Source organism: Sorex fumeus, unplaced genomic scaffold (assembly GCF_029834395.1).
Source record: "Sorex fumeus unplaced genomic scaffold, SorFum_2.1 ptg000072l, whole genome shotgun sequence".
NCBI classification, from domain to species: Eukaryota; Metazoa; Chordata; class Mammalia; order Eulipotyphla; family Soricidae; genus Sorex; species Sorex fumeus.
Window position 1 is genome coordinate 46,106,575 of NW_026606129.1, and position 12,783 is coordinate 46,119,357.

The 12,783-nt window shown below is 38.2% G+C and overlaps 1 protein-coding gene across 1 annotated transcript in view; it reads left to right on the forward strand.

Annotated features, from left to right (window-relative positions):
- The window catches only part of TOPAZ1 (testis and ovary specific TOPAZ 1), a 106,725-nt gene that overhangs the window by 74,971 nt on the left and 18,971 nt on the right, over nt 1-12,783 (forward strand). The window contains exons 13-16 of the mRNA XM_056129726.1: nt 1,630-1,696; nt 4,175-4,349; nt 6,357-6,457; nt 6,623-6,788. Of these exons, the coding sequence (XP_055985701.1) occupies nt 1,630-1,696; nt 4,175-4,349; nt 6,357-6,457; nt 6,623-6,788 (509 nt within the window). The remainder of the gene's footprint in view (nt 1-1,629; nt 1,697-4,174; nt 4,350-6,356; nt 6,458-6,622; nt 6,789-12,783) is intronic.

Here is a 12,783-nt window from a genome sequence, read left to right on the forward strand (position 1 = left end):
CCTGGGGGTAGGGGGAGTGTTGGGAGGGATGTTTCTTGGTCAGGCTCTTGTCTTCACCCCTCCCTGATCTTTTAAAAGGAGGCTCAATTTCTCCAGTAGAAACTTCTGGACAAATTCTGTTCTAACTCATTGCAGTATGTATACAAACCAACTGTCTTGAAATTCTGCTTGTGCAAAATTCTGTTATGTATATATGTTTCTATTTAAAAGAGATTTACTTAGCCATAACTATAAAAAAAATGAATTTTTTTAGTGAAGTAAAAACTGTATTGTTCATATAAAAATGAGCAGATGATTAAAACATGAGACAAGTTGAATTGATGTCAAAGGAACTGCGCTGAATTTTATAAGCCAGTCTTAAAAAAGCCACCTGCTGCACAGTTCCACTTATGTAATATTCTCAAGATGAGATAACTCCTTTGAGTGAATATCTGATTAGTGGCTGACAGAATAATGGATGAGTGATGAGTTAAAGGGATTGCATGAAGAAGTTCCTTAGTGATCATGGAACTGTTCTGTATCTTCTGTATGGTGATGCTAGTAATCTATACATAGGATAAAAATACATACAAACGATGTGAGTGAACAGTGGTGAAAATGAAGTAAGACCTTCATTGTAGATAACTGCCTTACCAATGTAAATTTCTGAAATTGATACTGTACTAAACTGAGTCATTATTGAAGGAAGCTGGGTAAAAGGTACCCAGGTCAGTATTGGTTTTAAAAATACCTGAAAATTAAAAATCATTTCATAATGAAATTGTAAGAAAAAAATGTTGTATTTGATATTGCCAAATATTACTCAAGAAAAGTGTAACATTTGTATTCTAACCAGAAATATATGTAGCACTGTAGCATTATCCTCCTGTTGTTCATCAATTTGCTTGAGCGGGCACCAGTAATGTCTCCATTGTGAGACTTGTTGTTACTGTGTTTGGCATATCGAATACGTCATGGGGAGCTTGCCAGGCTTTGCCATGCGAGCGAGATACTCTTGGTAGCTTACCTGGCTCTCCAAGAGGGCCAGAGGAATCGTACTTGGGTCGGCTGGGTTGGCCGCGTGCAAGGCAAACACCCTACCTGCTGTGCTATTGCTCCAGCCTAGAAATATATGAACTTTCTTTATTTCAGTACAACTTTATGAACATAATGTGTTGTACTTTTTAATCTTCTCCTACTAGATAACAAATGATGCTTCCATGGTGTATTTCTTTCATTATGAAAACTTATTTTTTACATATATTTGAGGGCCATACTGTAGTAGATTGTCTGTTCATGTACTTACCCCATTTTTCTACTTTGTTTAATAAATTTTGAGTTCTTTGAAGCGGGGGGGGGGGGGGGGGCAGTTCCCAAGTATTGCTCAAGAGGCCTGTGAGCCCTACCAGCAATTCTTGGTAACAAGGCCATTGGTTTAGTGCAAGAGCCTGAAGGTTTAATGTGTTTGTTCATGTTCACAATTATCTTAAAGCTTTGTCATTCTCTGCCTTCGATTGAGTTTCAAGTGGAATTTCAGGTGGAGTTTTTTTTACCTCTAGTATTTTAGGTGTAAACTGTGAAACAAATGAATTAGAAGAGTAGTAACTTTTTGTGGGGTAAATATGATTAACTTTTTTTATGTTGTTAAAGGCTACAGATGAGGCAATTTAAGAAGACCTGGAAATGTGATTTAGAATCAGCCTTGAATGAAATAGAGGTAGGACACTATTTACATTTAAATAAAATGTTGGAAACTCATAGCAAAAACTTAGACTGGTAAACCTAGTTTGGAAAAAGTTTTAGAAATGTGAGTGTTAATCAGAAATGCTCAAAGGAGAGAATTTGGGTTTTAGTTTTTAACAAGTCACCAAGTTCCTACTTTAAAATGTGAACAAAGCATCCAAAAGAACAAAAGCAACCACTCTTGGCATGGATGTGGCGAGAAAGGGACCCTCCTTCACTGCTGGTGGGAATGCCGACTGGTTTAGCACTTTTGGAAAACAGTATGGACAATTCTCAAAAAATTAGAAATTGAGCCCCCATTTGACCCAGCAATACCACTCCTGGGAATATATCCCAGAGAGGCAAAAAAGTATAGTCAAAGTGACATCTGCACTTGTTTGTTCACTGCAGCACTGTTTACAATAGCCAGAATCTGGAAAAATACCTGAGTGCCTGAGAACATATGACTGGTTAAAGAAACTTGGGTACATCTACACAATGGAGTACTATGTAGTTGTTAGAAAAGATGAAGTCATAAAATTCACATACAAGTGGCACTACATGGAAAGTATCATGCTAAGCGAAATGAGTCAGAAAGAGAGGGACAGATATAGAAAGATTGCATTCATCTGAGGAACATAAAGTAACAAAATAGAAGACGAACACCCAAGAATAGCCAAGATAAGTACCAGGAGGTTTACTTCATGACTTGGAGGCCAACCATACGTGGTAGGGGGAAAGGCAGCCCAGATATAGTAGGGAGCACCAAGTAAAGGGTGTTGGGAGGATCCTCCCAGGATGGGAGATGCATGCTGAAAGTAGACGCTAGACCAAACATGATTGCCACTCAGTGCCTCTTTTGCAAACTACAGCACCCAAAAGAAGAGAGAGAACAAAAGGGAATGCCCTGCCACAGAGGTGGAGTGGAATGGTGGGAATAGAGAGGTGGGAGGGATACTAGGATCTTTGGTGGTGGAGAATTGGCACTGGTCGAGGAATGGGTATTCGATCGTTGTATAACTGAAACCCAAGCACAAAAATTTGTAAGTCAACAACTGTACCTCATGGTGTTTCACTAATAAAAATTTAAAAATAAATATTAAATTTTAATATTTTAATCATCAAAAAATGCGAACAAGATTTGTGAACTATTCAAGAAATAATTCTAGAAATAATTTTTAACCTCAAAATTATATTCAGTGTTAAGGCATAAAAATCTAGATTGCTTTAATTGGCAGGGAGAAGGATTTAAGCTACCCTGGCAAAACTCAGGGGGCTACTTCCGGTTTGGTACCCAGGTTCTCTCCAGACAGTGTTCAAATGGTAATACCAGGGATTGAGTCTGGATCTCATGTGTGCAAAGCACGTGCTCAACCCTTTGAGATACCTCCCTGATCCTAGTCTCGTGTGTGTATGTGTGTGTGTGTGTGTGTGTGTGTGTGTGTGTGTGTGTTTAAGTTAGCATTTAATTCTTGTGTGGAATGGGGTCACTCAGTGAACAGGAGAATTGGGTTTCTTCTCACCCGTTGATGCCTCTAGTATATGAAATGACTGTGGACATTGCATGCTCCAAAATTAGAATGTAAGAACTAGAAAACTTTCAGGATAATTTTATTTTTTAATTTAAGATCATTTGTACTCATCTAATAATTGTAATTCTAGTCTATAATCAGTATTTATATCCTTGAAACAGTGTTTTTGTTTGTGGATAAAACCATTACTTGGCTTATAATAGAAAATAATAGGAAGTTAGAAAGTTTACTCAAGTTTATTTTTAGTAGCTCCCTTTTTAGGGAAAAATATCATGGCTAAAAAGATACATTTCAAATGACCCCAAATCATAAATGGCCAAATGACAGTAAAATAAAATCTCCAAAGTAATAAAATAATATATTGCTCTGGAAAGAGCTCAAACCATACTGCTAATCGTCTGTTCTACACAAAATCTACATTTTCTTAGGCTTAGGAGTGACATCATTAAGTACACTCAGAAGTAGATAAAACAGATGTATATTGCCATCTTGAAATGATAGAGGTTTTGCTATTATCAGAAAAAGGAGACTGGACCAAGTTGGGACATTTATACATTAATGTAAAAATGGGCTGTAAAAACTTTGCAGATTTCCAGAGATTTTGTGTTTGTTTGACTGAAATACTAACAAAAGATTGCAAAGAAGAGAGACCATACTGCTAATCATCTGTTCTACACAAAATATACATTTTCTTAGGTTTAGGAGTGATATCATTAAGTACACTCGGAAGTAGATAAAACAGATGTCTATTGCCATCTTGAAATGATAGAGGTTTTGCTATTATCAGAAAAACAAATTATACAGTAGTGTGTTATTGATATTGTAAAAAATGACAGTACATTTACAAGATTTTCAGAGACTGACTTACATAACTACTTACATAATATGTTTACCTAAATAACAGCCTTCTTTTTCTGTTTTGTTTTTAATAATTCTGATAGCTTTGTAAAGAAAAAGGAGACTGGACCAAGTTGGGACATTTATACATTAATGTAAAAATGGGCTGTGAAAACTTTGCAGATTTCCAGAGATTTTGTGTTTGTTTGACTGAAATACTAACAAAAGATTGCAAAGAAGAGAGACCAGGTGTTCCATTCTGTGAATTTGCTGAAGCAGGTAAAATGTCATTTTGTCAGTCTGAATTTTGTGCATTGATATGTATCACTGTATCACTGTCATCCCATTGTTCTTAGATTTACTTGAACAGGCACCAGTAACATCTCTATTCCTCCCAGCCCTGAGATTTTAGCAGACTCTTCTAACTCGTCTTTTTCCAACAATTGGAGGCTCTTTGAGGGTCGGGAGAATGAGACCTTTTGTCGTTACTGTATCTCTCATACCAAATACGCCATGGGGAGCTTGCCAGGCTCTGCCCATGCAGGCCGAATCCTCTCCGTAGCTTGCCGGGCTCTCTGAGAGGCATATATTAATTTTATTTATTTTATTTTTTATTTTGACAAGAAATGCACCATTATTATTTGGAATTTTCCCCTAACAGTCAGACCTGTTGAAAAGGCATCGTGAAATAATTTGTTTTCTATTGCTGGTTATGAGAAGCATATGATTTTGGGTTTCTGATATTTTACTAATTAAATCTGGAGGGAATTCTGCCCAAAGCCTTATAGTTCCAAGATTGGTTTGTGTGCCTCTGGGGCCATGGCCGTGCCGGAGAGCCACTCGTGGGAGGCAACTCGTGGTCTCTGCAGGGTGGAAAGGACGTGCCAGTTCTGCTCCCACATCCCTTTAGGCCACAGTTGCCCTGTCACCACTGGCTCATACCTAGCTGTCCAATAGGCTCTGAGGCGGCAGCCACTGTGCCAGGAACACTTTCCCTCCTGGGGGTGGGGGGGCGCGGTGCTGTAGCTTACTGCATAGTCCATTCACATTTCTGCTAAAAGCTGCTGGGTTCCTAATTATGCCTGTTTGTCTCTGGGGCCGTGGGCATGCTGGAGAGCCGCCCATGGGACGTGGGGCAACTCATGGTTCGGCAGGGTGGGAAGGACGTGCCAGTTCTGCCCCCCATCCCATGAGGCCACAGTTGCCCCATCACCGCCGGCTCATACCCAGCTGTCTAATAGGCTCTGAGGGAGAGGCCACCATGCTGGCGGGGTGTAGGGTGGGTGAGAGGGGGGAAGACGGAAGGGACAGGCACCCTTTCCCTCCTGGGGAGAGGCATATATTTATATAGCATTGATACGAGATTATGTTTTTAACAGGAATATAAAGTTTTTTTTTTTTTTGAGGGGGTTGTTTTTTGGGTCACATCCGGCAATGCTCAGGGGTTATTCCTGGATTATGCACTCAGGAATTACTCCTGGCAGTGCTCAGGGGACCATATGGGATGCTGGGAATCGAACATGGGTCGACTGCATGCAAGGCAAACGCCCTACCTGTGCTATTGCTCCAGCCCTGAATATAAAGCTTTTAATAGTTGTTACATTGTTAACATAGTAGTTTTTAGAAGTTTATATGTTATAATTTTTAATCTATTGTTACAATTTTTAAACTATTTTAAGTTTATTAATGATTAGAGGTCAAATATAATTCCAAACTGACTGGGTTGAATATAATCTCAGGGCTAGGATGAAGGAGACGTTACTGGGGCCTGCTCGAGGCAATCGACGAATAACAGGATGATTTGTGATTGTGTGATTTAGAGGTCAAAATGGGTTTTTAATATTAATGCTTCATGTTCTTTTCATTCAAATTGTTATTGCTGTTGACTAGCAATTTATAAGGGAACATCTGAATCTTTGAGTTTTTAAAGTTGTTACTATCTTCTCTGTTACAAGCTAGCAAAATTTATATACCTTTGAGACTTTTTGGACATGAGTACTTCTATGCTATATTCTCTATTGGGCCAACACACTTTCTGTAAAGGATCAGATAGAAATTGTTCTAGGTTTTGCATAGGTCACAAATCTGTAAAAAATAATTTTTTTTCCAAACATTGCTTTAGAATAGAATGATCATTCTTAACTCTCAGCCTATGTGAAACAGTACAGGTTAGATTTGACCTATGGATTATGATTTTTCCAACAGCTGCCCATTGTGGTCATATCAGCAATTTCATATTAATTTTACTTTTCTATCATTTTAAGTGACGTTCATTTTGTGTTTCAGTTAGCAAAGATCCACAACACAGTGAAGTAGATAAGACTTTACTGGGCAGAATTGGAATCAGTGCTATATACTTCCATCACAAGGTGTTGCAGTGGTCCAAGGTACTTCATTAACCATTCTTTTGACTTGGTATAAAATGTGACTTTTTAAAATTTTGAACAAAATGTAAATTAGTTCAGCAACTTAACACCCATCAGCTTAGGTGGATGATCTTTATAATGCTCTAAATGATAGTACTTAATGACTGTTCATTATTTTTTCTCTAGGGAAGGAAGGTCTTAGATAAACTCTACGAATTAAAAATACATTTTACAAGTTTGAAAGGACTTATAGGGCCTGAGAAGTTAGCATCACGATGTCAAATTGTGAATATTGCAGCAGAAATTTTCCTAAAAAGTGGAAGCCTAGATGGTGCCCTTTGGGTATTAAGAGGTAAGTTCTTACATGTTTAAATATAAATAACTTTTGTTATAAACCCATGTCTATTTGTTAATTGTTTTGAGTTCATATTGAATTATAGGTGATAGTTTGGTTTAAGCTATGATCATATGGGTTAGAAAAGTAGTTACTGTGTAAAATAAAAGGAGGAAATTAATCAAGCTTTAAAAGAGAGGTTATATGAACCTTTGTTTTTGTTTCTAAAAAAAAACCAAACTAGTTTTTTTGTTGATGTTTCTGCTGTGGGGCTGTTCCTAGTGCTATTCAGTTCTCAAGGACCACTGGGATCATCCCCAGAAATTCTGGTGGGGAAAAGCATTTGGTGCCAGGGTGTTCCATAACCTAACCCACACCCCCACCCCCAAAAATCTTTGACCTAGACCCGAGTTTGATTCCTCCGCCCCTCTCGGAGAGCCCAGCAAGCTACCAAGAGTATCTCGCCTGCACGGCAGAGCCTGGCAAGCTCCCTGTGAGGTATTCGATATTCCAAACACAGTAGCAACAAAGTCTCCAATGGAGACGTTACTGGGCCCGCTCGAGCAAATCGATGATCAACGGAAGGGCCTTTACTTTACGTACTTACCTGAAGTGTTTTGGTTAATCTTCATAGAAACCCTGTCAGTTTGGAATTATTTCAGTTCCCATTTTATATATAACAAAGTGTTGTCAGAGATGTTACTCAGCTTACCAAAATGACAAAACAATTAAGTAATGGAAGTAATGGAGGCCAGATTTAAACCCTGACAGTCCAGTTTCAGAGCTCAGGCATCATCTGCTATTTAACAGGAAATCCTGATTGCAATTTGCCTAAACTCTATCTTTGCATGTACAGGCAAACATGACTTCAATCCGTGACAAGTAAAGCTAACTTCTCTGAGTAAGTCAATCCATCTAGCAGAAATTACAGTGAAATTAAGACAGCAGAATAAGGTTAGTTTGATATGTAGAAAATAAAAACTTAGAGAGCAAAGTAGTAGCACAGCATGGTATCTAATGGTAAATAAGGCTGTTTTGATTATCAAGCAGATTTTTGTTTGATAAAATTGCACAATAAATAAGTGAGAATCTCAGGGTTTAGATTAGAAGATGGAATATATGAACAAATAAAAACAAGTAGATCTTTACACAGACACATACATGTTCATGTAATATGTATCTCTGTGTATATACATATATGTGTCTATATATATTGTATATGTAAAACAATTGTATTCAGTTTCTAAGAGTTTATGCCCAAGTTGTAAATGGACTTGTTCATTTACTTTTAGAGAAAGTTAGGTTTTAGAGAAAGGTTTTCTTTAACTTAACATAGTGAGGTTCCCTAGAAAGGGAAGAGTAATAACTATTACAAAAATCGAAATCAGTGAGTCCAGAGGGATAGTACAGTAGGTAGAGTTCTTGCCCTCCACACATCCAATACAGCTGCAGTCCCTGGCATCCCATAGGTCTCCTCGGCCCACCAGAAGTAATCTCTGAGCTTAACTAGGAGTAAGCCCTGAGCACTTCCAGGAGTGGCCCAAAATCAATAACAATAATAGAAATTAGTAGAATGCAAGCCAGAGCTCACAAATGCTGTGAGAAAAGAGGTATGGGAAGGATAAAAATTTACAACTTTGATGCTTTCATTTTGATAGTCTCTTTTTCAATTCTTTCTGTATAAACACAGGATTTCCTTTTCCAGTGACCATTAATGGAAGTGATTATTTTTCTAAAAAGTTATTTTCCTAAATTAAACTTTATTTGTTCAAAATCAGTACCCACCATGGGGGGGATGGGAGGTGGGAGGGATGCTGGGACTTGTGGTGGTGGAGAATGGGTGCTGGTGGAGGAATGGGTACTCGATCATTGTATAACTGAAACCCAAGCACAAAAATTTGTAAGTCTATAACTGTACCTCATGGTGTTTCACTAATTAAAAAAAAAAAAAAGAAGTACCCTCCAAAGTATGCTAGATTGTTCTGTAAAGACTAGAATTTTTCTATTTTGAAGGTGTTTTCCATTTTGAGGGTGTGTTATTTTGATTACACAGCAGATAGGGCATTTGCCTTGCATGCAGGCGGCCTGGGTTTGATTTCTTTATCCCTCTCAGAGAGCCCGGCAAGCTACCAAGAGTATCCTGCCTGCCCGGCAGAGCCTGGCAAGCTCCCCATGGCATATTCATTATGCCAAACATAGTAACAAGTCTCACAATGGAGATGTTACTGGTGCCCACTCGAGCAAATTGATGAACAACAGGAGGACAGTGCTACAGTACTACAGAGAATGTTTTCAGGTCAGAATCTATGGCTCACTGAAAGAGTGAGTCCCTGCATTCCATCCCCAGTACTGCAAATGAGTGAGTGAGTGAAAGCTTTCTCCAATTCTCAGGAATGAAAATATATGACCCCGTAACTTACAGTGAGGATAATGTTCACTGTAGTGAGTGAGATATATATGTATGGCATATATTTATATATATATTTACATATAGTAAAACACCTGTCAGAACAGCAAAGATTAGTTTGATGATATACTTTTGTGAAGGTACAGAGAAATTTGCATATCTTGTCTTTCTGGGGGTTTTGACAAAATAATCTGTCAAAATAGCTGGAGAAATAGTATAAATGTTAAGGCACTTGCCTAGCAAAGCGATTGTGACCACAACCCTGGTTTGAATCCTGCCACATCCAGCTTTGGCCCCTGAGCTCAGAGCCAGATGTCGCCCCTGACCACCTCCAGGTGTATTCCAAAACCCAAAAATGACTGTCAAAATTTAATCACTGTCACTGTCACTGTCACTGTTCTCCCGTTGTTCATGGATTTGCTCGAGCGGGCCCAGTAACGTCTCCATTGGAGACTTTGTTGTTACTGTGTTTAGCATATCGAATACGTCACGGGTAGTTTGCCAGGCTCTGCTGTGGGGGCAAGATACTCTTGGTAGCTTGCCGGGCTCTCCGAGAGGGGTAGAGGAATCAAACTCGGGTCGGCCATGTTGGCTGCGTGCAAGGCAAACGCCCTACCGCTGTGCTATCGCTCCAGCCCCAAAATTTAATAATGAATATTTTCTTTAATATTAATTTTACTCCATTACCTATGAATTTGCCCTGCAAAGACATATCTGCACATGTGAGTGTGCAGCAATAAGATTTCTGGATTTCTTTTTTTTTTTTTTGCCATCAACAAAAGATTTCAGACAACTTGAATATTCAGGAGTATCAGTTAAACTGTATTAGTCATATGATGAAATAGAATAAAGCATACCTACAGATAGTAATTTAGGATTATCTCCAAAATCTGTTACCAAGTAAAAAAAGGAATGTGCAAAAAAAAAGTGCAAACAATGTGCTATCTTTTGTATTTTTAAAATGATGAGCCATAAAGATAGTTCAGGGGTGGGGCCAAAGCAATAGTACACTGGGCAGGGCATCTGCAGTCCCCAGTGCTGCATAAGGGCCACCAAGCTCAGAGTCAGGAGTCACCCCTAAGTACTGCTGGATGTGGTCCCAGCTCCCGCTACCTTCCCCACATAAAAAGAATACATTTTTGCATATATTCCCGTAACTACTTATAGAAGAAAGCCACCTATAGTAATATAGAGGAACTGAGTAGGGGACAAGACTGGTAATTACGAGGGCCTTGGGAAATAGTGTCTGAAGACACTTGCCTTACATTGGGCTCACCCTGGTTAGATGCTGGCACACTTAAGATCCCTGTTGCACCATCGGGAGTGATCTTGAGCTCAGCTGGTTATGGCTCAAGATCTCCTGAAAAATAATTACTAAAACTTCCTTTTTTATACTTTCCTTTTAATTTTGCACTAAGTTGGGTTTGGAGATAGTACTGTGAGCAGTTAGGTTAAATTCCCAGCTCCACATGGTCTCCTGAGGCCCCCAACACTTCAGGGTTTGAACAGTATCACACCCGCATATCTTTGCACTGAACTACTAGCCTGGTTCTCTGAGAATTGCCAGTTAGGTCCCCAGACCTCCTGATTACCACTCAGAAGGCCTCCTAAAAATGTGAATTAATTATGTATTTTTCAGTAATGGAGATTGAAGTAAGAGCTCGTCCATTCATGGAGTAGGATCTACCACTGAGCTACATTCCTATCCAACCTACTTTTTATTTAAATTGTTACATATTTATCATTCATGTTTTAAGAACTATAGAATATTTTATTTAGTGGGTAGCTGATTTATGGTGAGAAGTTTTTATTTCAGCTTTTCAATTGTTATTTAAAACTTTCTCAGCATTATAATACCTTGAATCCTGGCAAATGAGCAGAAAATTTCTTTTCTGCCCTCTTCCTTTAACACACTACCAGTGGTTAAAAAGCCTTAAACCTGTATTTTATAATCATGATTTGAAGACTCTCTATTATACAGAATTTGTAAAGAGTTTGGACATTTATTGAGATATTGTTCCTTAATTTGAAACTAATTTGCATTGTATTTAATAAATGATTAATTGTAGATACATATAAAATACTAATTAAACTGATGACAAAAAAATTTTAACTGTTATTTGGGCCATACTCAGCAGTGCTCAGGGCTTACTCTTGGTTCTATGCTCAGGGATCATCCCTGGCAAGCTCAGGGCACTATACAGAATGCCAGGAATCAGACCCTGGTCAGCCACATGCAAGGCAGTTGCCCTACCCACTGTACTCTCTCTCCAGCCCTGGATGATTTCTTGTTCGGCTAAGGAGATTGCTCAAAGGACTAGAGTACAAGCTTGGCATGCAGAGATGGGCAGGGGTGCAGGCTTGAGATCAGTCCTCCGCACAATGATTCCCTGAGCACTGCTAGGTGTGATTCGAGGGGCCCTCAGCATTGCTGGGCCCCAGCACTGCTTGGGAGCGCCTCAAGATAAATTTCTTACTGTTAACAACTATTAACCACTTTCATGCTACTATACAGACTCTTTGATACTTTGCACTTCTTTTTCAGGAATTCTTTTACTGATAAGTTTTTTTGGAAGGAATATTCTCCTGTGATATAACTGATGAGTACAAATGGCTTTCTCTCATGAATAAATATATGCCTATCTATATCCCAGTATATCCATTAATTTTCTTTTCTTAAGCTAGCTTATTTTCAAATTCCTTTGATAAGTAATCCTGCTAAACATACCTGTTAAATTTGAATTATGTCATTTTGGAATTTCCGCTGGAAATGCTAAATTTAAAGATGAGGGCAGTTTGAAGCTTTTTGGTAGATGTTGGCAAATTTTCCCTTATCAAATTTGTACATGTTATTTGGAGTTTAGTAGAAAGCCTACCTTTGTGAGAAAATCCTAGAAAATGTTTGCATAAGCTTTTCTTCCATATTTAAAGACATTGCCCTTTCAGGGATCACAGGTGCAAATAAATAGTGAAGATTTTAAGCCCTGTATTGTGGGGTTTTGTTATTAAAAAGACTTGGTATGTTCCATCTATACAAACCCAAATTGGCTGTTCAGTACATGCATTTCCAAGTCTTCTTATCTCTGTGAATACAATATAGAAGCATACCAATAGGAAGATTGTACTGATTACATTCTTTATACTATTGTGTGAAGATACAGCTCTGAATATTTGTTTTTCTTATCCCTTTGCTAGTTTGGTAGGAGAAAAGTGATGCTCATGCTTTACTTGACATTTGATTGCTTATTAGAAAATTTAACTTTTTATAAATTTATACTGCTCTTTTGTAAATTACTGGTTCGTGTTTTTGGTCTGTTTTGGACTTTCAGTACTTCTCTTCCTGATTAATGTAATAATAATTTGATATTCACTACTTACCAAGCAGTGTGCTAAATAAATAACATGTTAACTAAGAAATAACTCACGTTATTTCTTTTTATTATGTCAACTATATGAGGTAAGTAATAATCTCAGAATGAAAACACTGAGGTTTAAAGATCATACAGCAAATAAGTATGCAACAGGAGTTCCAGCACATTTTGTCAGATTGCAGTCCCTCTTTTTAACATTACACCACTTCCTTTATTTCCCTAGCCTTTCGTTTAA